The sequence below is a fragment of the Pagrus major genome, chromosome 23, assembly GCF_040436345.1.
Source record: "Pagrus major chromosome 23, Pma_NU_1.0".
Classification (NCBI taxonomy): domain Eukaryota; kingdom Metazoa; phylum Chordata; class Actinopteri; order Spariformes; family Sparidae; genus Pagrus; species Pagrus major.
Window position 1 is genome coordinate 6,581,372 of NC_133237.1, and position 25,725 is coordinate 6,607,096.

Below are 25,725 nucleotides of genomic sequence, written 5' to 3' on the forward strand. Positions count from 1 at the left end.
AAATACGCATCTGTGTGATGAACAGAGGGTAGAACCTCTCCAAAACAGCGTGAGGTGAGAGTGCGCACACAACCGCAGCCCTCGCTCCTATAGGCTCCTTTGAAGTGGTTTTCGTGAGTACTAAGAGATGTTTTTTTTTCTTTTTCAGTCCAGACCGGCTCTCTTGTTTACGTGTACGTCACAGGCTGCTTTTACAGGACAGAAATCCCCCTCTGGTTTTCCTGAGACCAGCCTGTGAACAACTTCTCTCTCTGCCAAAGGCCACAGAGACTGTTAAAAAACTTTTTTATTTTTTGTTTTTTTTTTGGCTTCACGGATTTCCTCTTTAAGCCCCAACTGCTCCCATAAGTCAGCTTGGTGAGCAATTAGTCTCCCTCATATTATCATTATAATGAGTGTTTGGCGCATCTGGGGCCCATGAAAACGTTTACTGACCCCTGGATAATAGCCTAATGACTCATTCACGTCTACTTAACGCGGGACTTTCCCCCTTATATCCAGTCCTTTGAGCCCCTCATACCGCACATACTTGGCCTCTGATGCGTCCCGGCAGACTGTTGTCCTTGGCAGGGCGCGCATCTCCATCTATCCACACAGATGCTCCTACCCGCGCGCTCCGGGCGCCCACTCTCACCCACCGCTGTGCCAAGCGGCGTGGCATCTTGAGACGCCCCCGACATTCCCGAAGCCACTGTCACTTCCCCTCGTGTGCAGCGTTTCAATTATACTGACACCTCAAACATGCCTTCACGCATGAGTGGAGGCGGATTTGGGAGGGAGAATGTGGATTCTTTCATAATTAAAGGTTTCACGATGGAGAAAAGTGTTTAAAATGATAAAGCACGCCTCATTACTGAGGGCTAGTCTACTTCCTGGTGTCCCAAATCAACTCAGACCGACTTTTTAACTACCTGATAACAAGGTTGCACTTTGCCCAAGTCGTGTGTGACGGATTAATCTGAAGTTGCTTGATAAGAAAAAAGGAAATTCCGCCACCCTCACGAAGCTCGCAGGCTTTATCGATACAACACAGGGAGGGACTGAGATGAAACCAGCTCGTTACCTGGGCGGGGGTTCCCAGAAATCCTCCCATGTGACGATGTATTCACCAACATGCCCGTATATGGACAAGCCCTGTGCGTAATAAGGAAAGGCCTACGTGCGCGGGCCACGCTCCGTGCGTAAAAACACTGAAACCCGAATGTGCTTGTGTAAGGCTTCCTCACTGGGAGCCATGGTAACTGTCATGGTGACATTATAGCTGGAAAGAAACCTGTTTATCTCCCCCACTCTTTTCCAGCTGTTTATATGTGTGCCATGTTTTTAACTATACTCTGTAATGTCATACATATGTAATAGTATATATGTAAATATGTAATATATATGTAAATATAAATAAGTGATGGATATATGAATACAAAACAAACACTCAAGTCAGCCAGTTCCATTTCATTTGAAGACACTTTACTTAAATACACATCACAAATAAAAAAAGACATGTAAACATTGGACATCATTAGTTTGTCCGGATCAACCGGGCAAACGGAATAATTTACACACTGAATAAATGCAGCATTGCATGACAATATCAGTTGCAAAAAAAGTACAAAGTATACAATAATCATTCCCATTTTCTACCATTAGTAAACCCGACTTCTGGGCCTGTGCCCGCCGTGTTGCTCAGTGTCTGCTCAGTCTGGATGCTGCCCTGGTGCAAAGGGTTGAATGGTCTTTTGAGCGATGTCCAGCATCCGGAAGTACCATTTCAATCAGTCTTTAAAACCCTAAATAGCCTAAAGAGATGTCTACACATACTCGACCCTGTGTGTCTGTCTGTGCTGACAGCACACATGAGCCGGTGTCCCAGTGCTGCGCATGCAGACTCCAGTGTTATTACTTTTCAGTCTGTTAGTAGTCTCTGGTGTTTAAAATGCCTCCATCTTGCTTGTAAGCATCAGCTGACAGCCGCTGCTCACATGTGTCAGGACCTTCTGTTTGAGCTGAGCCACCTGATCCCGGAGCACAGACGCCGTGTTGGACAGCCCCTGGTTGTCGTTCTTCAAACATTTCACCTTCTCCTCCAGCCGGGCGATGCGCTCCAGCTTGCGCCTCCGGCACTTGGTGGCCGCTAGCCGGTTCCTCAGCCTCTTGCGCTCCGCCTTGATCTTCTCCTGAGTCTCCAAGTCGATTGGGGACATCGGAGGCGAGCCGTCGCTGCTGAGGAGGTCCGGCACGGTCTGAGGCTCTTCTTTCAGAGCGACCAGCCGCTGCGGATGGAGACCTGCGCCGGGGAGAGCGTGCTGGAACAGGTGCGTGCCGTGCGTCGAGGTCTGCGGGTGGCTCTGCTGGTGCGGCGGCAAGTAGCTGATGGTGGCTGTGGGGTAGCTGGATGCGGAAGAGAGGCTTGTGTTCGGGCAATAGGCGTTCAGTGTTGTGTAGATGGGAGGCTCGGGCTGCAAGGTGGAGCCGAAGACACTAGAGGCCGCCGGCGAACACGTCGTAACACCGCCGGCACCGATGGACACATTAGGAGGGGGCATCTGGTTCATCTTGTGCAGCTCGTCCAGGGCTTTCACGAAGCCCTCCGCGAAGCCCTCCTGCTCATCGGTGATGCCCCGGTTGTAGAAGTACTGGCCCGGGGTGGGAGTGGTGATCACCCCGTTACTGTTTTGGATGATGAGCCTCTCGAGCTCAGGGGACGCGAGCTTCAGGGACCCCACGTCTTGCTGCTGCCCCCCCTGGTAGAGGTCTGTCTCGGCTCTCAGCTGGGATTTCAGGTTGCGATATGGCTCTGTCAAGTTCAAATTCATATTCTGCTTTAGCAGTTTGTAGTCGTGCATTGCTGCTTCTGAGTGGCCGTAAGCCGACAGAAAAGAGTCGTCATGATAAAAAGGCTGTTCCATCTTTGTAGACATAAAGTCGTAGGAAAAGTAAGCTTACCGGCTGCTTATAGAAACACAGTCAACAAATGTGAGTGACAGCAGAGAGCATGCGCTCGTTGTCTCTCTCAACAGTGTCCCAAAATCTCAAAATATTCAAAATCACTCCGAAAAGAGAAAGAGTGAAAGTCCAATGTCCAACAAAAGTGTGCAGCTCAGTGTCAGCAGCTAAAAGTCTTGTCCAGTGTCCTCCTGCTGCTTCTTCTCAGTCCTGTGAGGGAAAACTTATTCTCTGGACTCCTGTGAGCTGCGGCTCTTGGTGTTTGTTGAGGTGTGTGCAGTCCGTCCGGCACGTACCTTTATATATAGGCATACACACTGGGGCAGTGTGGCGCTCTGATTGGCCAGGCGGCCCGGGCCACGCCCAGTGAAGTGCGTCGTCATGTGACGCTAATGCCGGGAAGAGGCGACTGTAAACAAGCCTGTAGGCAAGAGAGCGCGCCGAGGAGGGATCGCAGCGGAGCCCGCTGTCAGAAATAAACGAGCTCGCTGTATTTCTTACACCTTTCTACGCGTTTGTGTGTTGAATAAGAGCTTGTTGTGTAAGCGAAGAGGTGAGGTTATAGTGATGGATCAAATAAGAGCTTTTAATTCATTCATCCGTGTTGTTAGAAAACAAACGCGCCATTATTTGTCTGAGTTAATGTAAGATAACAAGTGTGGCATTAAATACGGATCAGATCATCCTAAAGCTCATGTTAGATCCATAACATAGGAGTTATAGCCTTTATATCTACTGTTACTGTGCCTTATTATGATCCATCCTGTGAAGGAAGTCCTCAGGCCTTATATGGGCATGATGACGTACCAGTTCCTCTCAGGGAGAACCGGGAAGCCACGCCCACTCGGGCCTCATTCCAGCAGCAGTCCTGCTCCTGTATAAAGCCCATCCATGAGGCAGTTTGTTAGGGACTTTCTGTCCCAGCAGGGAGGAGAAGTGAGCATCCATCTGTAATTACTGACCAGGACAGACAGACTAGAACATGTCCACATGTCCTATACAGTCCAACTCATCTTCTTATTGATATTTACATTAAAACATACTTCAGTGACACACAGCACTGAAGCAGAACGCTGAGGAGTCACAGAGCAAACACTCCCTCCTCCAGGATCCTGACAGGTTCATGAGGTGTAACTGATGTTTGGCACGCTGCCTGAAATAGCCACGCTCTGATCATGAGTGGGAAATAGAAGAAATCCAGTCAATAATCTCAAACAGGAAAATTCATGTTCAGTAACGAATCTGTTTGATCTATAACAGCTTATCTTTTTTTTTGTTTTGGCTCTACAGGTAGAGGACTTGTGATTCGCTCTCTGAGAGCACAGTGCCCAGAGAAAGGAAATGTGATTCCTCAATAGTGCACCTGTTACAGTTGTGGTGAAGGGAACCTTTGTCTCCTGTTTGTAATTCTTCCAACGCCCACACAAACACAAATGCCTCCACTGATGGATCCCGTATCCCTGCACAGACAGAACAAGTCAGGTGGGATGCTTCGCTTCAGCAGGCGCTAAATCCTTCGGGCTGAACCTGAGGGATGAGTCTCTGATCGTTTTCAGTTCCAGTCATTTATAGCAGGAAACAAATCAATAACCGATGTTGGGTTTACAGATGGAGACGAGGCATATAATACAACTGAATAGTAAGACATATAAACAGGCAGAGGATCTGTCTGGATCAGACCTCTCCAACAGCTCTATCAGATGAGTTTAAGGAGCCTTTCATCAACACTGTCATGTTCTAAATATGTTCTTCTGAGTGGATTATAAACTGGATGTTAGTTAAAACTATTAATTATACAAAAGGGGATATTGTTGGGAAAATATTTTCATGCATTTGAATTGTCAGTGTCACTTAGAGTCACAGACACTGGATGTTTCAACCATTCACCCATTTACCTTTAGGCAACTATTTTAGTGTAAATTTGAGCATCACTCATTTCCCATGGGGTACAAGTTTACTCAAGTCATTTCTTCCAAGTTTCAGTTAGTGAAGTGAAGTCACAGGTTGTGTAAAGTCAAGTCGAGTCCTTAGTTAAAGGAGCCCCCCCTCTGGAATACCCAGTCTGCTCTGATTGGTCAGCTCACACACGCCTGAGCCAGCACCGCTAACAACAGAGCAGCTGTGCTAAATCAATTCTTCAATGCCAGACTACCCATTAGTAATAAATTATGCAAATATGTGACATGGTGACATAGTGTGGTGTCACAAAGTCACAGGTGGGATGACTGACGAGGCGTTTCAGGAGCAGTGTTCTCTGTGGGAGAGAGGAGCTTCTGTTGGTGCGTTCTTTGACCTCTTTAACTTTCAAGATCTTTTACATGCACAAGAACCTGTAACACTGAAGAAAAGGCAAAAATGTAAGCGCATAATATGTCCCCCTTAAGGCAAGTGAAGGCCTGAGGTGTTAGTACTTGTTTCATAATGACATTATCGGCCAATTTATTCAACCTGTTCAAAAAGTATGATATACAGTGAAATAAATGTAATCAAACGAAAACAAGTAATGTATCAAAAAAATCTATTATTTCATAATATCTTCTCATTCCAAAAAAAATCCCTCCCCATCACTTTTAAACACGGAAATACTGACAGCCAGACTAAAAAAAATAAACTGAAAACAAAATGAAGACAGACACGCCATTTTTATCATCATTTCTCAAGTCAAGTCCTGAGACTGAACGTCCATGTCCAAGTTCAGTCTCAAGTCATTCATTTTCGGTCAGAATATCAGTCTGCGTGTGTGTGAACTGTGCCGGCGAAAAAGGGCTGGGATCAAGCTTTCAACAGGTTTTCCCCCTGTGGCAGTGAACAGTCACAACTACCCTGTAACAACATGTACTTGGTGGAGATATTTGCTCCGACAGACCCTGTTATCATGTTTGAGCCTAAAGGGAGTGTTAGGACAGAAGTTACTCAACGTCCTTTTCAAATGTTACAGAGCAGAACTCAGCTGTTTACCATCCTCTTCACTTGGAAAGTGTGAAATCACCACTTTTAGGGCCTTCATGCCGAATCATAATGGCCTCATCTCAGGTAATTCTCTGGTATTCGGAGGGACTATTTTAATTCAATGCCTTTCTGTCAGTATCCATGGGAATATGAACAAACAGAGGAAAACAATAGTTCCTGGCAGTGTTGTGCCTCCACTTTGCCACCTCCCTTATAAATTCTATTCTCCGTGCAGCTGCCTGCTTCTGCTGCTGCTCTGCTCTCTGCTCCGGTTTAACTTTTATTCAGCACTGCGGTCGAGGTTGACCGCAGTCCCAGTGACATTTTGGCAAAGCACAACAGTATAGGGTCCAGAGTGGTGAGTGTTTACGGGAACACTCGTGAGGTGGCACCGTGCCATCCTGCCAAATGTTAGTCAAAAAACACTCATGTTACCCAAGCAGTGGGAGAGAGAAATGTGTGAACGCGGAGACAGATGTACGATGTGTTATACATTAATATGCGATATTGTTTGTGTCCTGAATAATCTCTATTAATCACCCCAATGATTTATTAACAGTAGTGCTGTGAATTTTTTTGGGTGGATTCAGCTCTAAACAATGCCATGTGGTGATTAGTCCGATGCTTCAGTTATCAGGTTCCAGCTTTTGCGAAAAAACAAAAAAAGTGTCCGACATCTTAGTCACATCTCGATTAGTCACATGTCTGTTTAGTCTGTTTAGATTTAGAGTTGCTCTGTGTACTCAAGTACAGAAATTCCTTCTTCTGAGTTCTGCTTTTTTTTCTCTCTCCAGTCCTACTTATCGCTAAAAACTGCTCCAGGATTTTCTGTTGATGTGGGGTTTTTATGCATATTTTTTGGGCAAACTTTCAAAGAGTTCCAGGGCAGGACGAGCTGCTTGGCAACAGACTCTGTTTTAACAGTCGGGATCACATGGACGGGTGCCAAAAACCAGCCGAGTGTTACCTGCTGCTGTTCCTGGGTGAGTTTGGGAAAGGCAAGGCCTGAGGGTGGAAGGAAGCTGTTTACCGTAAGATTAAGCAAAGTGTGTACGTGTGTGTGTGTGTGTGTGTGTGTGTGTGTGTGTGTGTGTGTGTGTGTGTGTGTGTGTGTGGACAAGCACGTATTATAACTTAGGGTGGAGTGAAGAATTTTTTTTTTTACCACATTGTGAACATCTGCATGAAGGGAGGAGATAAGAAAAATAAACATATTTTTAACTCTCCCACACCTCCACTGCTGCAAAAAACATTGTCTTCAGAGACAATAGATAATGTAGAGTGAACTTTTGACATTTTGTGGCTTTATTCCCAGAACAAGTAAGAGATTAAGGAGTATATTTTTTTAATGAAGTCCATCTTTTCTCACCTCAATCGTACAATATCACCAATTCCTACACACAGGGAAATCCCCTTAATTTCCTCACCCTATACATTCTGTCTTAACAAAGCAGGCTTTAACAATAAGGTGCTTATGGTGGAGATTGAGCTCTCCTCACCTCCTCCTCTCAAACCATCCCATTGTGCCTCGCCACCTCTGCACAACTCTTCTTTTGTCAGCAGCCTACTTGTCTGGGCCCCTCTCGGTTGGCGTGGCGGCTCTGTCCCTGTGACTCACAGCAGCTCGGGCAGCCAGGGGCCAATCAGAGGTCAAAGCCCCGAGCTCACTCCTCACTTCAGAGTCTTTGCCCTGACCTTCAGAACTCCTCCAAACACCCACTCAGCAGAAAGGAGTCGGGGGTTAGCGCAGAGAGAGCGGGTGGGCAAGGGGAAAGAGAAAGACATGCTCAGTCAAATGAGGTTTGTTTGCAAAGTGGCCTCTTGACAGAGTGGCTGACTCCTTCATTTGGACATAATGGGGCCTCTCATTCACAGCGTCGCTGTTCTCCTTTGTGACTGTGGTCACTTTATTGCCAGGTCTATTAATAGAGGGATCCATCATGGTTTATATCATCATCATCATCATCCTCGTCAACATCACATGACGGCCTGATGGTGTTTTCCTCCTCTCCATGCTATTGTTCCCAAACAGACGATGTTGATCTATTAACACTCAGCCTGCTGTTGTTACTGACAGCTTAGATCTCCTTTAGCCTTTATGTGCCACTAATTTGAAGACTAAAGTCGAGAGCTTTCTAATCAGATAATGCCTGATTGATTCCAAGCCTGACCTGCATCCAAGCATCAAATGTTGCATGAAAGCACTCTGACTAAATATTGTAAAGGAACTGAAAATTCAAAGAAATAATAGAATTATTATAGAAGTAATCATGTTTGATAAGATTTGATTTTTGCTTTGATTATGAGTGTGTCTGTTTATTTTTAGCTACACCAGCAGCAGGACACCACTGATGACTATAACCCCCTTTCAACCAAAGCAAATCAAGTGCTGGTTCTGGGCCGGTGCAACCTGCAAACCTTTTAGGAACTGATTTGCTTTTCCATGGGCATGAGAGCCACTGTATCAACTTCAGTTTTACAGCATTGCTAGAAACAACTATGGCAGACTGCATCGACTTTTTTGCTCCATAGTGAAAATCTTTTGTTTATTCTCATATCAAAACTGCTACACTACCTCTAGTTATTAAAAATGGCGGTCATCAGCGGCTTTAGTTGGCCCTTGGTCACAATTATTCCACCCAGATTTGGGTTGGATTACTGTAGACCAGAAAAGTATCGGTGCTGCTCTGAAACCAGTTTTCCTGGGCGAGAGCCAGTTCTGTTGAAACACAAGAACTTGTTCCAGAGGAGGCACTGGCTCTGAATCAGCACCTGAACTGCCTTGGTCAAAAGACACTCAATGTCAGGCTGCTAGTTGGTCTGTTAGTCACTCTGTCCACTGAAACCCTTCCCCACCAAATTAGCCTTGGTTCTTGAACCGGTTCTGTTCAAGATTCTTGGAACATTGGTACTATCTAATGAACCAGCCAGCATTTCCACCAGCTTTGAGCGGATGTAATCAAGGATGAGTCATCAATGTAGGGAGTTGCACAATGGACAATGACCCATATAATATGACACACCCACTTTGGTTTGCACTTAAGGTCAAAGAAAACCTGCTATTTTTGGTTCTAGCTGGGAAACAACTTTTTGGGTTCTGAGCCAATATGTTTCTAGTCAAAATGCTCAAAATGGTTCAAAGTTAGGCGCAAGAACCAAATACATGTTGGTGGAAAAGCCCTCCTCATTGGTCCAGAAAAACATATCTAAAAAACGAGTGGACTGACTCTTCTAGCAGTACCATGAGGTTTACTTTTTTTTTTTTTTTTTAGAGAATCGTCTCACAAATAGCTGCTGGATTGCAATGAAATTGGGTGCATTCATGTCCCCCTGAGGATGATCCCTTAATGTTAGAACTGTCTTAGTTTTCGTATGAATTTTTTGACCAAGTACCTGTAAAACTAGTTACAATCCCATCAGCCTTAGCTGTACTTTGTGTTTAGTTCTATGAAAATGTCAACATGCTAAACATCGGCAGGTTAAGGTCTGTACAAAAATTACTGGGTTGGATCTTACATGTTGTTTTGGTACAAACCAAGGCTCTCCCCAGCAATATTACTCTTTTTTGGACCCTTTCCTTGACTTTGAGAAAAAAAACTGCTTTACCCTTTCCCCAATATCTCAAAACTATAAATGTTTGCCAAAAGCTTGAGCATATCTGTGCCTAAGTCCAGCTAACAGAGCCTTTAGCATGGATGTAGACTCTTTTTCTTGGTAAATCCTTAGTATTTTTAACTTTAAAAAGGATTTTTTAACTCATTTTCTAATGTACGTTTGACAAATTCCTGGACTGAAATTATACAACACCGTCAATCAGGCTTAACAGCAGACATATATCAGACACAGTGATTGACACATGCATGAAACGCTGCCAAAGCAAATTAAAAAAAGATCTCGCTGTTCTTACATGACGAGATAGTTGGAGGGAAAAACACTGCGCCTACGCCCATGCCCATGGCAGTTTACTGAGGACATGCACACACAACACAGTGAGATCCAAATGAGCTGTAGTGGAAAATCTGTACATCTATCATTTGGAGACACATTTAACATTATATGTCTGTGATTTTTTTAAATAGCTAATCTTTGCTGTGATGTGCCATGAAATCCATGCTGACACCAAACTACTTCTCATTTTTTTTCCTCTTTCCCAGCTAAGTCAAATCCTTTGATCATTTTGGAGTCAAAAAAAGGACAACATGTCTCTTCTGTCCCTGGAAGACTTGTGACCTCTCTGTGTGCATCAGCCTTGTCACAACCTCTTGCTCACATCTTTATGATAAAAGCAGGGAGGGGGTAGGAAGCCTGTTGGGCAGCCACACAGTGGCACGCAGAGCGCTCTCCGTGGCTGCGCTAACTGAAAGGACTCTGAGACCTCCTTTGCAAGGTCCGACGTCCATCCTGCTCAGCGAACCTGAAACTGCCCCGTAGGATCTGTGAGTCAGGTAGCTGACCGGAGCTACAGGGGGCAGCCTCGGTCGCAGGCAGCGTGCCACGTTCTGCAGAGAGCGAGAGGGGAAACGTGATAGAAAAACTGTTAGTCAGTCAAAAGTGTGGGTCACTGATGTTAGCGCCAGAGGTCAACACGTTTGGCTGTGTCCCATGGCTCCATTCAACCCTGCTTTGCTCCCGTCCTCCTTCTGCCTTCCCTCTTTGTCTGTTTATTAGACTGTAGCGTAGGAACATGCATCATGGTAATGAATGCAGAATGTGCTCTTAATGATCTTGCCCAATTCAGGGTTATAAATTCAATCCCAGGGAGTCTGTAGCACAAGAGGACATTTAGCGGAATTGAGGGGAGGTTGAGGGTGTTGTGGCATGAGACAATTGGCTCCAGATCTTTCCTCTGCATGTGTGCGTGTGTGTGTGTGTGTCTCAGGAGAGGTAGGGATTCGAGTTAGCTGACATTTTATCCAGACAGTGTTGAAGTGGCAAATACAAAAAACGACATGAAATCCTTTTTCTCTCCACCAAAGTCTACACACGTTTGATCCCAGCGTGTTCGCCGTCTGCCAAGCTACTTTGAGTTTTCCTTTGAGTGGGTCTTCTCAGTTATGGTTTGGCTCAGTCACACAGCAGCTCCGCTATGTGTGTATGTGTTTCCTCCCGGTTCTTTATCTGCCACATGGTCAAAACATGGCTTTGGCTCTTATTAAATCAAAATGCCTCCAGAGGATTGCAGTGTCAGCCTCTGTGGAGCTCATGATCAGGAGTTATTTCCCTCTTTGGCAGATCTAAAAGCAGCTGCTCCATCAAATTATGCTGTTATTGCAGCCCACATTTCTTTGATAACCAATAAAATCTTTATCAGGAATCGCACATGCTCTGTTGAGCTCCCCTTTTCCTCTCTGCCTGTCAGCAGTTGTTTCTTGTCTGCGTTGAGTCTCATCCTCAGTGTCTGGTCCACTTCCTGGTTTCCCCAACACGTCCAAATTAATAAATAGAGTGGAAACTTTGCAGTGTTACACATCAGGATGTCATACTGAAGGTAAAGCCAGACCAGGGAATCCCTTCAGGGGGATATGAATGATCAAGAGGTCATGACCTGTACAGGAATGACGTCACTGTTCGACAGAGACGACGAGGTGTGGAGTTTGAGTCGATGACAGCGGAGTGAGTAAGTTACAAGTCACTCACATGCCCTCAGACCTCATTAAGTAATATAAACAAACAGCAACACAATCAGTCATTAGTACACATGTGCTTTTACTCGAGTGTGTCACTGTGATAGAAATCCACTGGGATTTTCTCAGGTTAGGGAGAGTTCAGAGAAAAGGTGCAGTGCCAGCAATTTCTGGGGGCAAACACTCACATGCGAGTTTTTCTGTCAACACAAAAGACCGCACATTTTCTGACTTTGTCTGCGTCGGCAACTCCTCTTAAGCCTCAGGGAGCCTTTGCGTGATCCTGTAACTGAGCGCCATTCCCGACGCCCGGGACCCGGCACGTCTTAAACAAGCCTGGACACGGACGCCCTCGAGTGAATCAGTGCCTGTAAAAATCATCCAACTCCCCCACAAACACCCACATATTTCATCCACGCTAGCACAAACACAGACACCGCGCTCCACTCTCGCTCACAGTCACACTCTTACTCACATATGTAAATGCACTTTTGCTGGTGCACCACCTTGTGCACAGCTTGAACTAAACAAACACACACACACACACCAGTTAGTACTCCGTGCCCCAGCTCAGCCTGCCACCAGACATGTTTTTGTATCACACCTCGGCTGACAATTACTGTTTGCGTGCTCTGAGCTCGGACAGTGATCTCGTGCAGAATAGATGCCGGGGTTGCTGTTACGAGCAGTCTGCAGGTTCTGTTGGGCGGAGGCAAGTAGAGACAACCACAGGCAGCACAATTAGCAGTTTGTGGTCTGTTATGTGGCACGCTAATTACCTCACTTTTAATGTAGTTTACCTTAAGTAGTACATTTAGGAAGCTCTGCTCCGAATATAGACTCTCCATGAGCAATTTAAGAGTCTCGTTTGGTCACACATCTCTGTTTAATTGTTTGCACAGGAGAGTTGTTTACCACAGAGAAGGTATCTGGCTAAACTTAATAAGTTTTGAGGCCGTCATACATTAAGAAAACATGGAAAATTTGCACTATTTGAAGGCATAGTTTGACTTTAGCAGCCCATTAGCCTAGATAAGCAAGAATCAGGGGCAAAGACCTCACTAACAGCAACTAAAAGCTAAAACAGCTAAATAATCGCTCATAATATCAAATTGGGTCATTTTTACACTTAAGTTTCTTTTTATTGATTCAACAAACCAGATTTAACTTGTTAATTATTGAGCTTTTTTCGTGCTCGTAGCTGGTTGTTCTTAGCTATCTCCCTCGGTTTCATGTCTTTGTGCTAACCTAAGCTAGCCAGCTGCGTGAAGAGTGATATCAGTCTTTTCATCTTACTTTCAGCAAGGAAGCAAATATACACTATTTCCCAAATGTTACACTATTCTTTTAGTCTTACAGTTACGTGTAATTTGTTTCACCTTTCATCTTGCCCAAACCAAACCCTCTCAAGTAATATAACAGGGTTGATCTGACGTGAAAACAGCTTCTCGGAGCTACCAAACAAGAATGTAGCATTAGAAAGCCTTCAAATAGTTTTCCCTGAAGTCAAGAACAAACAACATCTTCCCCCTTCATATCTCACTCTGAAAGTTTGGACTTAGTCATCTTCACAGTGCCTGTCAAACAGTTCACTGCTTTGTCATTACTCATCACCGTGTCAGTCTGGGCAAAGTCAGAGGTGTCCTGGTTTATTATCACATCTACCTCCATAATAAAGACAAGTTTGTTTTGTTGCAGAGCTTCCCGCACTGTATCCTCTGTTCTTGGCAAGAGATAATGAAACACATTTGTTAGTCTAAAGGAACATATAGTTCAGATGTTGCCTCGCACTTTTCAGGGTTTTATTTTCCACGTGAGAAACAAGAGAGTCTGATGTACAGGACCTGATGTTTCCTGTCGTGGCTGCTTGTGTTTTGAAGCGCAGGTTTTAATGGGGCTCTCGCTCGATGTTTCACTGTAAAGCGCAAGGACAGAAATAGCTAAACAATGCCTGGCGGCTAGAGGCTCGCATCCATAATGACCCCGGCCTTGTGATTGAAGAGGCCCCTCTAAAAGGCAGAGCAGGTGGAAGTGTAGGTGGTCTCCCCCCAGCACTCTCCTCACACTGCATATGCACACATAGCTGCCCCGCAACCTGCACGACACACACACACACACACACAGAGTCAGGCACACTGCTGGTGTATGTGCTGCTGTAGATGTTTTTCACTTCAGTCTGCTTCATTTCATCAGTTACCAGACCCTCTACACATGCTAAGTGCCAAAAATTAGTGTCTCACAGGGAGGGAAATTTTACTTTATTCTATTTCTGGGTCCCTTCTTGGGATATTCATGCTAATCACCAGCTCTAACTGCACTTATTTCCAAGTTCCAGTCATTTTAGTTAACATTTTACAATCGAGCAGTATTCTTTCACCTCAGTCTGAAGATTCCCCAGTAAAACAGAGCAGCTGTAGGGAGCCGTCAACTTTCTTTTCTGTTGTGAGTAATAACGAGAGTTGTTCTCTCATCCCATTGACGTTCTGAGACGATGATGTGGTGGAAGTGACTGTTATGTGAGTATCACCGTGCATCTTTTTGAAACGCTGCAACACCCCGTGACACTAGATAGGAAAAGGAGTTTCGGTGTCAGACACAGAAGAAACTTTAAGTGCAGACTTGGCCGGCTTCTGCGCAGTCAGTTGGCTTTGTCTTTAACCCACCACACAGGCACTTGATAACTGACTCCTCAGCTCAGCCTTGGTAGTTACTCACATAGACGACTGCTCTAGCTGCGTGCATGTGTGTGTGTCCAACTTCCATTTGATGTTATCTGGCTGCAGCCTCTGCCAAGACCATGAGCATTCAAAATCTGTGACTCACAAACACTCTCGACATCTGATCCTGAATATGGGCATGTGTATGGTGGTGCAGGATTCAAATGGAAAAGTAATTTTGGCATCTAAATGTGGTATTGGCTAAGTAGATTGGTTTCTTTGTGCTTACTGACAGATAAGCACAGATGTTGTGTGCAGATGATTGCATGCAGGTGGATCCGCGCACAGATGTTCCTCTCTGCTGAGTGGGTCGAAAAACATGCATACGCACTCTCCATTCTCTCCTCTCACCATGACACACACACAGTTATACACTCACATGTACTGTTTGCTATGGAATTAACAAGAGTTGTTTATGCCCATACAACAAAAGACAACACCTCAGTGCAGTTCAGAAGGTGTTAATGATTTTCTATATCGTCAACTACTATTGAGTCATTTTAACTTGATGATTAACCAGCTAATAATAATGTAAGCCCACATACGCTGCTTGAATCTGAAGGTGTTTTTGATGGAACAGAAGTGATTATTAAAGAACACTCAGATGAATGAATGCGTAAAGAAAATCTAAGGAGAAAGACATCATAGTATCAAGTATGGCACAGAAACAGGACACTTTGGCTCCTATCAGTGGTGTAACCAGATCTTCTAAGGGTCAGGGGTCAAAATTAAAAAAAGGGGCACCACAACCATCCCCCTGGTCCAGAAAACCTCCTCCTTCTGGCGGTCCAAAGCGTGCTAATGTTATAAACAACAACACTTCCCTGGTGCTCCAAGCTCCCACCCTGGGCAGTATCAGTTAATAGGACCGCTAGCTGCATGGCTAATTAGCTAACAACAGCTACGGTTTGCAGCAGTTAGCAGTTAGTTTTGCAACTTAGAAACTCTCTCTCTATATATAAAATAATAAGTAGTCTCACTAACAATCTGTGAATAAGGGTCAGGGTTAAGTAACACATCCTTTGAGCACCACCAAAAGTTAATGGGGTCTATTCTGGACCGGGACCCAATGAGACCCATCCTCCATCTCAGATTCATAGAAATCCGTTCAGAAGTTTTTTTGTGACCGTGCTCACAAACTAACCAACCGACAAACTGACACGTGTGAAAACATAACCTCTTTGGCGGAGGTGATGATTAGCAAGCTTCTTCTTAGCAGGAGACCCATAGTTGGTGGTGTGTGAGGTAGTGTGATGAAGTGTTTCTTGTGGAGGTCAGCGTCCCATCAAAATGATTTTGAAGCTGCTTTTTACAATAACAATGTTGCACAATGTTGCTTTAAAACACTGGCAGTGGCATCAATCTATTCTCCCCCTTCTGTTGTTTGCTGTACTTGTTTTCCTCCCTTCCCCAACTTCTCTTTGTACCTCCTTCTTCCCCTCGTCTCTATCCCCATTTCACCTTTAACTATCCTTCTTTACAACATGCACCTGTGCTTCAACTCCCTCAAAATACAAAAACTTAGCCCACCATCTCTGATCCTCCCCCCCCGGATAACACAAACCACCTTGCCAATAGCCTTGATCAGAGGCACCATGTGCTCGCAACCACATTTGCTCACAGCAGGGGCAGCGCTTCAGACTGATGCATGCGTGAGTGCAGCCACTTAAACTGGGCCATTCAAAGCCATGTGGACCCAGCAGGTGCCTCTTCTACCCTCTTCTCTGTATACACAACCGCCCCCTCTTTTTACTCCCCTTCTTCATCCTCCTCCCTCTCCCCTCGCTAGCCAGCCTTAGCCATCCACCCACATCCGTGTATCAATTAAGAAGGATCAGAGAGCAGACCGATGTCCTGAGGCAAATCATCTGCAGGATCAAACCTAATCACATTAGCACTGACTCTTTCACACAGGTCGGTGCACTCGATCAGCTGGATGAGCGCCTCATGTGCTGATGAATGGATGTCATCTAACGTCTGTCAGACACTTTTCAATTCCGCCTTGCATACAGCAGCGAGGAGGAAGTGGCATTGAACCTAAACTCTATTAGTATTGATTGCAATATTTGCGTCATTATTTCATTCAGCTCGGCTCGCTGTGGTGTGCTCACGTCCCAGCTAACCCCTGTGTCCTTCCTCACAGACACGACTTCCTGTGCTGCCGTGGTAGTTGGGTTTTCACACAGGATGTTGAGGGGGCAGAGAGGATGTACGAATTCTGATAGCATCCTGTGGTCGTGTGTGTTTGTGTGCTTTTTCCTGTCTGTGTGTGATATTTACTTCAGTGGAAGAACGTAAACTCTAATGCGTGAACTGATTGTGCCTTTGATAGGCTTCCAGCGTTTGCCACTGCCATCAGAGGGCACAGAGATTATTAACTAATTTCTAACTAATTTTTCCACAGGTCAGCCTTTCCAACTCCTACCAGTCTAACACAACTGAGGTCTTGTATTTTTGTGGGTGTATTTCATATCTGACATGGTTCCGATGTGAGGACTTAGACATTTTTTGCCAAATGCACACATTTTTTACCTTAGAAACTTAATGTTTTTCTAGAAAAATAAGCAGAATAGCTTCAGGAAACAGTTTCCATCAACTTGTTCAGATTCCTCAAGCCTTTGACAGGAAGTAAATACACTAGAGAACACAGTCGGTAACCACTGGAGCTCTGGCGGAAGACGACCCCACAAATCCCACGAGAATGCCACTTGTTGCGTGTTTTTGCAAAAAAACAAACATGGATGGCAAACAGAAGCTTGGACTGTTCATTTGCAGTGACATTTGCACTGAAAAAGCCAAAAAATAGGAAGTTAACAGCACAGCGTTTGGCTGTGATCCTGGATGGACTGCTGTGGTCAACATGGACTGGTTAGTCTACATAGGAGACTGAAATCACCAATGTAACAGGTCACACAAGACTGAACAAAAGATGATCATGCTTTATTTCACAGCCACTTCCCCCAGACTAACGCTGTATCAAAAGAACTTTCTCCCAAATTTCAATCCTTTTTTTCCTGGTATTAAAATACTGCCCTTCACTACCTCAGCTGAATCACACAAGCATGCTTTAAAAGAAGTTGTTTTTGGTTGATGTCATATCTGTGTCAAGGTCACAGAAGGTGCAGTAAGGAGGATGGTGCTCAAGAAATTTCCCCCGAGCACCCACCTGTTCAAATTTAAACTGGTGTTTCCTGAGTCAGTTTAAGTGGTAGTCCCTAAATAATGTGTTAGTTTTTTTGTTTTTTTTCTATGAATGTTTTGCCTGTAACTCCTCCACCGTCCTCTCCATCTCCCGATATTGAAGTCAGGTCGTAAACATGTAATGTGAACATGATGTACACATATTGTAAAGATGTCAATATGACACACAGCCTATTACACATACAACTGTGAGTGTATCATTTGCAGTAACATTAACTGTGAACATTTATTCTGGCAATTGGGCTGCACCGACTCTCAATCTTGTTAAAAATTGAAATACACTTAAGCCGATCATAAGCCCATTCCCAAACACCAAATGAGCTCAGTCTCAGTCTCAGGCTCAGTCCTTTCCCTCCCTTTAAACAGGGAGGGAAACACCACCATAGTTACTTACCAAGAGCAAGAAGAAACAGGCACAAAGCAACACAGACAGACAGACGGGCAGAGATTCAGACAGACGGGCAGACGGACAGGCAGGCAGAGACCCAGTGAGAGGAGGCCGACAGGAAGGATACAGGCCCACAATGGCTCGTCTGCCAGAGTGCCAGAATATCAGAGAAATAGGAAGAACTCCATGAAAAGAAAGGAAGAACAGGAGCCACAGGGTCAGACAGAACACAAACCTCAGACTGGAATACTTCACACAGTTTCCATTTATCCAGCCTTTATTTTTTTCCACCAGTGCCATTGTTACGGAGCGAGGCCTGAAACGCTGCAGACAGCCTCGGTCAAAACAGGACAAAGGTCACGTTTTTGTTTCTCACAGTGGTCCATTGAGTCAGAGGTGATTGTGTGGTGTTGCCCTCGGATGATACCAGAGGGTTTTACAGGAATGTCAAAAATGTCTGTTTTAATGTATCGCCATTTGTTTGTGCATTTTTCTCTGTGTGTGTGTCTGCGTGTGTGAGTGTGCGTTCGTATTGCTTGTTTGTGTCATGGGGGAAAACGTGTGTGGGTGTACTCCAAGCCCTAGGAATAGCATTTGCGTCGTAAATGCTCTGTTTAAAACAATCAATATCCACTCTGGTTGATACACTATAAAAGAGCATGAAGTGTGTGGTTTGATGTGTGTGCGTGTGTGTGTGCGGCTGTGCACTTTCATGATGGGAGCCCTGATGCGGCAGGGTGAGTATGCGTGAGCGTGTGTGTGGGCTGCAGGGCCACCCTCTGATCGTCTCCTTGGCAGCCGCTGTGCTGAAGTGCTCTCTGGGTGCTGAAGAGGCCTCCCAGAACGAGAAGAAACACACACACACACACACACACACACACACACACACAGTCCAAACTCTTTATCAGAGCTGACAGCCTCTTTTTCTTCACTACACTTGGACGGGAGCAGCATCGCCTAGATGCATCTCTGCAACTTTGTGCCATGTTATGATGCACACACACACACACACACACACGCTCGCACGCACCCATGTTCATGCACACAAATCCACACATGAACCCAGCCCAGCTCCCTCCCTCCCTCATTCGCCTCCCCTCGTGTTTGATGTGGTCTTTGGAGAGCCATGTTTAAAGAAATTCTTCTTCAGCTTTGAAGTCGCTCTGTTTCCCACTCTCTTTTCTGCTATGTTTCCTCTTTTATCTTCTGACAGTTTGCGAGTTGGGAGGGAAACAAGCCGGTGTGGAACAAGATACTCGCCCCACATACGCTTGTTTGCCATGTGTTGTACCTGTGAACTTGAGAAGTTTCTCCAGTAGAAGCTATTGTTTCCTGTGAGATACGGGCATACACCCCCCCCCAACTCCTGCCAAAACACTGTGGTCGCTCTCGTCGAAGAGCTCCTCTTTAAACAAATGCCTCGGGAGCAAAGTTTTGATGTCATTCCAGGCATTTATCAAACACCTTTTGTGAGGGAAGCGGCGCTCAGCTACGTCTGGTATGCTTCGACAAATATGCCGAGTCTCATTATGGCTTCTTGCTCTACAAAGACGCAGTCACTTCAAAGCATTCGTCTGTAGCAAAAGACTCTTAGCCACACTCGCTCACAGGAGCCGTTCACAGGTGGGGATGACAACACGAAACATGCAAGAACAAACGATCCACCGCTGCTGACGTGCCTTTTCAGAAATGAAAATTACGACACATGCATTGCGGGAATAAGTAAATGAGAAATTAAGTAAATCATGGGATGCAGATGTTGCAACACTAGGATGACTGTTTCCATTGAATTGGGTTGTTGTGCAAAATCCCAGCTGGCTAAAGACAACACAGCTGCAATTACGGTTTAAACTGTTCAACTCTCAGGCCGACTTCAAGTTGGGAAACGTGTGCTGAGTTGTTCTTTTCTCAACGGACTGTAAACTGTAAAAAACCAATAAAATCAAATACTCGTGCAGGGCATTAAGCAACGTGCCGTTTTCATACATCATGCTTCATTATGCAAGTCTATATTATTAAATCCTGCACTCTGGTCCAAAGCACAGTAGTGCACATAGTAATTACAGGAAAGGCCTGTGCACTTACAGGGACTCTGGGGTTTAATTTGCTCCGGCTGACTTGCACTGACCTTCCTCACCACGATGAGCTAGTTCATCCCACAGGTCAGCAGCGCCCACAGCAACGTTTGCAGAGAATGAATGCAGGCAAATGATTAATTGTGCTTTGAGAGGCTACATGAAACAATGACTACACTATTTGTACAACTCATTGCTCGTGGAATAATATTTACAGCGCATGCGGCAGGCTGGAAAACTGCACGGCAGTGATCCTGTTCTTTTTAATTAAAGGATAAATCTCAAATCCCTGTCCTGTAATTAGTCATCAGTTACAGAACGTTTTACAACCATAGGGTCAGGTGGGGCCTGCTGGATATATGTATGATTAAAAACATAACAAGGGATAAAAACAGCATCCTTGAACCGGGCCGTAGCAGCAGCCTTCAGGTTTGTGGAAACAGAATATGAAATTATGTCATACTCGACCTGTGAAGCTTTGGATACCTGCACATTCAAAGTGTGTATGAGCTGTAGTAAGAGAGATACATGGCCTTTTTTCACCTTTAAAAAAACCAAACACAAGAGCTTAAGAGTAAGCAGTGTGTTTGTCTGCTCACAAAAGTTAGCATGCACGGCTAGCTAGCTTCATATCTCCAGTAGTGGGCGATGGGGCATGTCATTAGCTATCTACAGTATACTGTTATGTGAGGTTACAGCTTATGTTGGAAATATACCTGTGGAAACACGACAGTAAGAGGCTTAGAAAATGTAAGTCGGACAGTAATTAACAGATAGTTAACCGAACAGCGAGGTCCCTGTCAGACTTTGCAGTAAAAGCAAAGACGAATCAGCTGAAAACATTCAAAGGTCAGCATGAGACGACGTTTTGAACCGACTCACTGACTTTTACCGTTAGCATGAACTAAGCCACAGCTGATGAAACCTACAAGCCAGGCACACACACCTGATGCCCACTTCATGGCCACTTTATTATCATTAGTGAGCTGCCGCCGCTGCTGACACCACCAGCACCATCACCCCTACCCATGCTTCCTCAGTGACAAACAGGAAGCAGCTGTTGCCAGGGAAACAGCCAGAAGGTCTGCAGAGTGTGGCAGAGAGTGTGAGCGAGGTAAGAAAAGAGAGAGAAATGTGGAAGGAATAGGATTGCTGTGGTGGTGGAATCTAATTAGACTGTGACAGAGGATAAATAGGGATATTTCCAGCATCCAGCTTGCGTTGATGGAGTGAGAAAAATGTGTGTTTTGTGTGTGTGTGTGTGTGTGTGTGTGTGTGTGTGTGTGTGTGTGTGTGTGTGTATATATATATATACTCTCATTTGCGCAAATACTGTACCTGCGTGTGAGCCTGGGAATAGGCTGACTGACGCACGGAATGACAGACAAGCTTTGGAGTCCTGGCAACCCGGCTATTTCTCTCTCCCATCGCCCTCCTCTCCCTCTCTATCTCCCCCCTCCTCCTCCTCACACCCCCACACCTCCTCCTCATCTCTAATCCCTCTGTCTCCTCTCTGCCATCTCTCCTCCACGTCTGTCTTCTCCCTTGGCATAAAAAGTGATTGCATATGGATCGTCACATAATCCGATTCTGTCACTGAGAATAGCTTTGCCTCTTTGGATCACTTATAAATTAGCCGGTTGGACCCAGAATCATTAGCTCAGTGTTCGCCCCTGCTATGCTGCAAAGGCTCACTGTGGGAATTAGTTTCATGGAGGCTGACACGGTTCTCACCTGTGAAATGGTGTTACGAAGTGGATAGTCTGGTTTTTGGATCAACATTAAAGAGCTCGCTCGCTCCTCCAGGTCTTTACTCAGCGGTGACATACAATGAAAATCCCTGCAAGCTAATTTTAAGGCCACCTGACTTTGATCTTGTGCCGTGAAAACAAAATGAATCTCTCAAGAGGCTTTAAAGTGGGCACACACACACACACGCACGCACGTGCACACGCACATTCCAGGAGAACAAACGATAGATGTGTGGAATCCGATAGCGCAGAGTGAAACGCCAAAGACAATGTAGAAGTTTTTAATCTGATCTTCATATCGCCATGTCATGTTTAACTATCTGTCACTAACTCTATGAAATATTGTTACATGAAAGACTAACGGTTTGTTTTCTTGCCCTCAGGAGGCGAACACAATGCAGTGTTTCCAACTAAAACTGGACCTCAGCTGTTGGATTTTCCCCTTGTTGGCAAACAGCCTTTTCCTGTCTCTGTATTTTTCCATGTTTCCCTGAAACTGCAGCCGTCCATACTCTCACTTTTGCTCTGCGCCCCAAAGCTTTCACAATGGATTTATGAGAAAGGCCCTGCAAGCAGCTGCTCTTGTGGCAGGAAGCCGAGTCCGATACACTTTCTCTGTGCCTTCAGCAAAGGTAGTTGGAGTGTGCTCCGAGGCACAAGCAGCTCTGATGTGCATGGGTTGGGCAAAATAAATGAAGGAAGGTGTCAGTACAGTCTATACAGTATACTAGTGCTTGTCAGATGGTCAAACAGCTTCAGAAACCCACTCATCCCACACCCTTCCAATGTACGATGGAGGAGGCTGTATCCAACCATTTCTGTAAATTTCCATGATTGGCCAGCTGAGAAAGAAAACTAGGTTTGAGCTCCTCTATTTGCTTTTGCGACACAACTATCTATTGTCTTTTTTTAGGTGAACAACCGATTGCAACACTATGAATGTCTTCCAGGGGGATAGACTGTCTGAAAATGTGATCCCTCATCCCCATACTTAAAGAGTACTGCTTCACGTTGTTGTCAAAATGTAACCTGAGGAGGAAATTACAAATCGAAGGCAGAGGCATTACCCGCCCTACTCGTCTTCTGATTGACTTTGAGTTGCCTTCATTGGTTGGCTTGGGGAACGTGAACGTCTTTACAAAATTTCACCGCAATTTCTCCAACAGTTGTTGAGTTATTTCAGTCTGGAAGAAGGGAGTGGACCGACTGACTGAATGCCATCACCACAGACCATATTAACATGGTGACCATTTTCCTCTGATGTAATGGTCAGGGTGGGAAGCTCAAATACTAGTAGTACTGTTTCCTTCCAGGTTTCGAGTCCAATAAACTTTGGGAATCTGACAAATTGTTATAATCCGACCGATTTCTGATTGATCAGCAGCTGAAAAGACAATGGGTTAGAGTGACAATGGGTTAGAGTTAGGCTGATGACCAATTAGCTAACGGTAGCATTCAACCACTTCTAGCTACTGTTACAAATAACAATTAGTTACAGTTATTGCAGATCATTATACCGTGAAGGAGATCACATTATCTCTTCCACCCTTTCTTCGTTCCATTTGCTGTGCATTTATCTGTTAGAGGTGTTTATCTGATGCCACACAAGCTACGGCAGCGTTGCGATTATCTGGAGTGAATTTACTTTCCAAGACACACATATCACCAGGAGTTTTCAGAAGTCGAGTCATCAAGTTTGAGTTGTGTACGTCAATGAGCGATGTTGCTCAATCATCTAAGAAACCACAAATCAAGGAAGCTGTGATCTCACCAGCATTGAACTTTGTGCAAATTATCGCAGGATAAGAGCTGGTAGAGAAGAACGTAACCATTTTCCATGTAGAAATAGATGAATAAGAATAGCCTCCTAATGTGAGTCATGAGTCACTGATGTCTTTTTTTCCATTGGAAGAAGGCGGTGTTGAACATGTAGTTTTTATGCCCCAGTTCTTGACCAGACACTCATCAAATTTGTTGACTGACCTTAAAAACTAAGGACCCAAGAAATGACTCCAGTTTGTTTGTGTTTTACTAGATACATGATGTGTGAGCTCCCACATACTGTGTCATCATTTCTTCATCGGAGTTCATTCATTCATTCATTCATTCATGCATTCATGCATTTAATTTCAACCAATCTTGATTTAAAAAATAAACACAGTGATGACATGAAATGATGATAAATCACTCACCATAGCGCTCCACCTGTGTTTAACACACACTGTGTGTTACACCTCTTTAGCACGCAAACATCATGGGTGGATCTGACATAACTACGTTATTTTTGGCAAAATTTCATAACTAAGTCTAAAAATAAAGCTGAAAGGAAGTGATATTTTTCTGTTTTGAGCTCAGACGTCAAGTTCAGCTGTGACACGAGATCAGTGTCACGTACTAACCCCCCCCCCCCCCCTTTTTTTTTATGTGCAGTAATGTTCAGTACACACACGTACTTGCATCTATAGTACCACCATACCTCTTTAAATTATCACTGTTTTCAATCTGCAGGGGTCTTTTAAGCAGGGCTGTTCCTCTCCACCATCAAAGTGACTCACACCAGGTGAAAACCCCTTTCTCTTTCTCTTTCTGTGTGTTCTCTGACCCGCTTAATGTCTGCGTTCCCCATGTTGACCTGGAGGACCACACGGGTGTCAGACCACCTCAGTGATGATGTCGGACCACCACAGATGTGAGAGGGAAAGAGGAGAACAACAACATGAAGAAAAAGAGGTTAGAAGAAGAGCAAAGAGGTGAGGAGGGAGCTGCTCTTGGCGCAAGCAACTGAAAATCGGCCATGCGGAAAGTGCAATTTTGGAGTGAGCATATGAAATCTAGATGCTGGCACAGGGACGGACCCAACTTTTCATATTGTACTTCACTGAACAATGCTGCTCACTTGCCCCCTCAACCACAAAGCAGTGGAGATTCTATCAGGTTCCTTATTCCTCTTCTGACCGCAGATCATGTTTCATTTAGAGTGATAATTATTCATATTCACTACCCACGGTTAACCGTAAAGATGAAGTGGTTTTAACCAAGCTACACCAGGAAGCTAAGTTAGCCGTGGAGATAAGTGGTCCTATTAGCTGACAGGAGTCTTTGACATCATGTCAACACCGATCCTTTACTCTCTGTTGAATAGCTGACAAATTTCCCATCAAACTTTAAATGTTGACATTGAAAATGAAATTTGGCAAATCTAATGCTGAAATGAAAAAAGAAATGTTGGCAGTCTACCACTGTTATTGGAAAAAAGTTTTATTGGCACTTAAAAAGTTCCACTGTTAATCACAGACCTTAAAAAAAACACAGTTCTAGCGTGGAAAAGAGGAGTTTGAGGGTACAGAGTGTGATTAATATATCTGCTTCTTAATGATCACTGTTATAGCCTCATCGAGAAATCTCCTATGAAGCATCAGAGGAAGTAATGTTTTCTCCCTCGCATGGTTGGAAATCACTCAACTACACTGCCCTGGCTTCCAAATGCTGCCTATTAGTATTTACATCCATGTTTCATGTTTATATGTGTATATCTGGCTATTGCATGCATCAGTACACACTATTTGCATATGTCAGAGTATGTGTTTGAGCCTTGGATGAGTCGCACGATGTGTATTCTTGTGAACCCAGTGGATGAGTCACGGGTGAAAACCCAGAGGCCCACTGTAGTCCACGTCTCATGTGAGAGGCCTCTCCATGGACATTCTGAACAGGATATAGGAGAGCTGGATCACTTCTGTGGAATCTGACTTCTTTCTGTTTATGGCAATCCGGTCTCACTTCCTCTGCATGACCCCAACCTGAAACTTGACTCATATGGATGCACCAGAAGATAGAGTTGCAACTGTACTGTAGACTAATCTCTCACTAGAATACAAGTGACTGAAAACAAAAGATGTCAATGTAACAGTGGATTTTGTCAACTAAGCTAATGCTACTGCTAAAAACCCCATGAGAATGAGTCATCCACCGACTTTTTTGTTTTCAAATGAACAATATGTATAGAGACTAAAGTACACACTAATTTGGATCCAATTAGAAGACATGGAAATAAAGTAGCAGTGTTGGTCATGTATTGGA

At 44.6% G+C, this 25,725-nt stretch overlaps 1 protein-coding gene across 1 annotated transcript; it reads right to left on the reverse strand.

Annotated features, from left to right (window-relative positions):
* Positions 1-1,442: 1,442 nt before the first annotated feature.
* Positions 1,443-3,210, reverse strand: junbb (JunB proto-oncogene, AP-1 transcription factor subunit b). Its single transcript, XM_073495119.1, has one exon. The coding sequence runs from the start codon at positions 2,913-2,915 to the stop codon at positions 1,926-1,928; it is 990 nt and encodes a 329-aa protein (XP_073351220.1). The 5' UTR covers positions 2,916-3,210; the 3' UTR covers positions 1,443-1,925.
* Between the last annotated feature and the right edge of the window lie 22,515 nt (positions 3,211-25,725).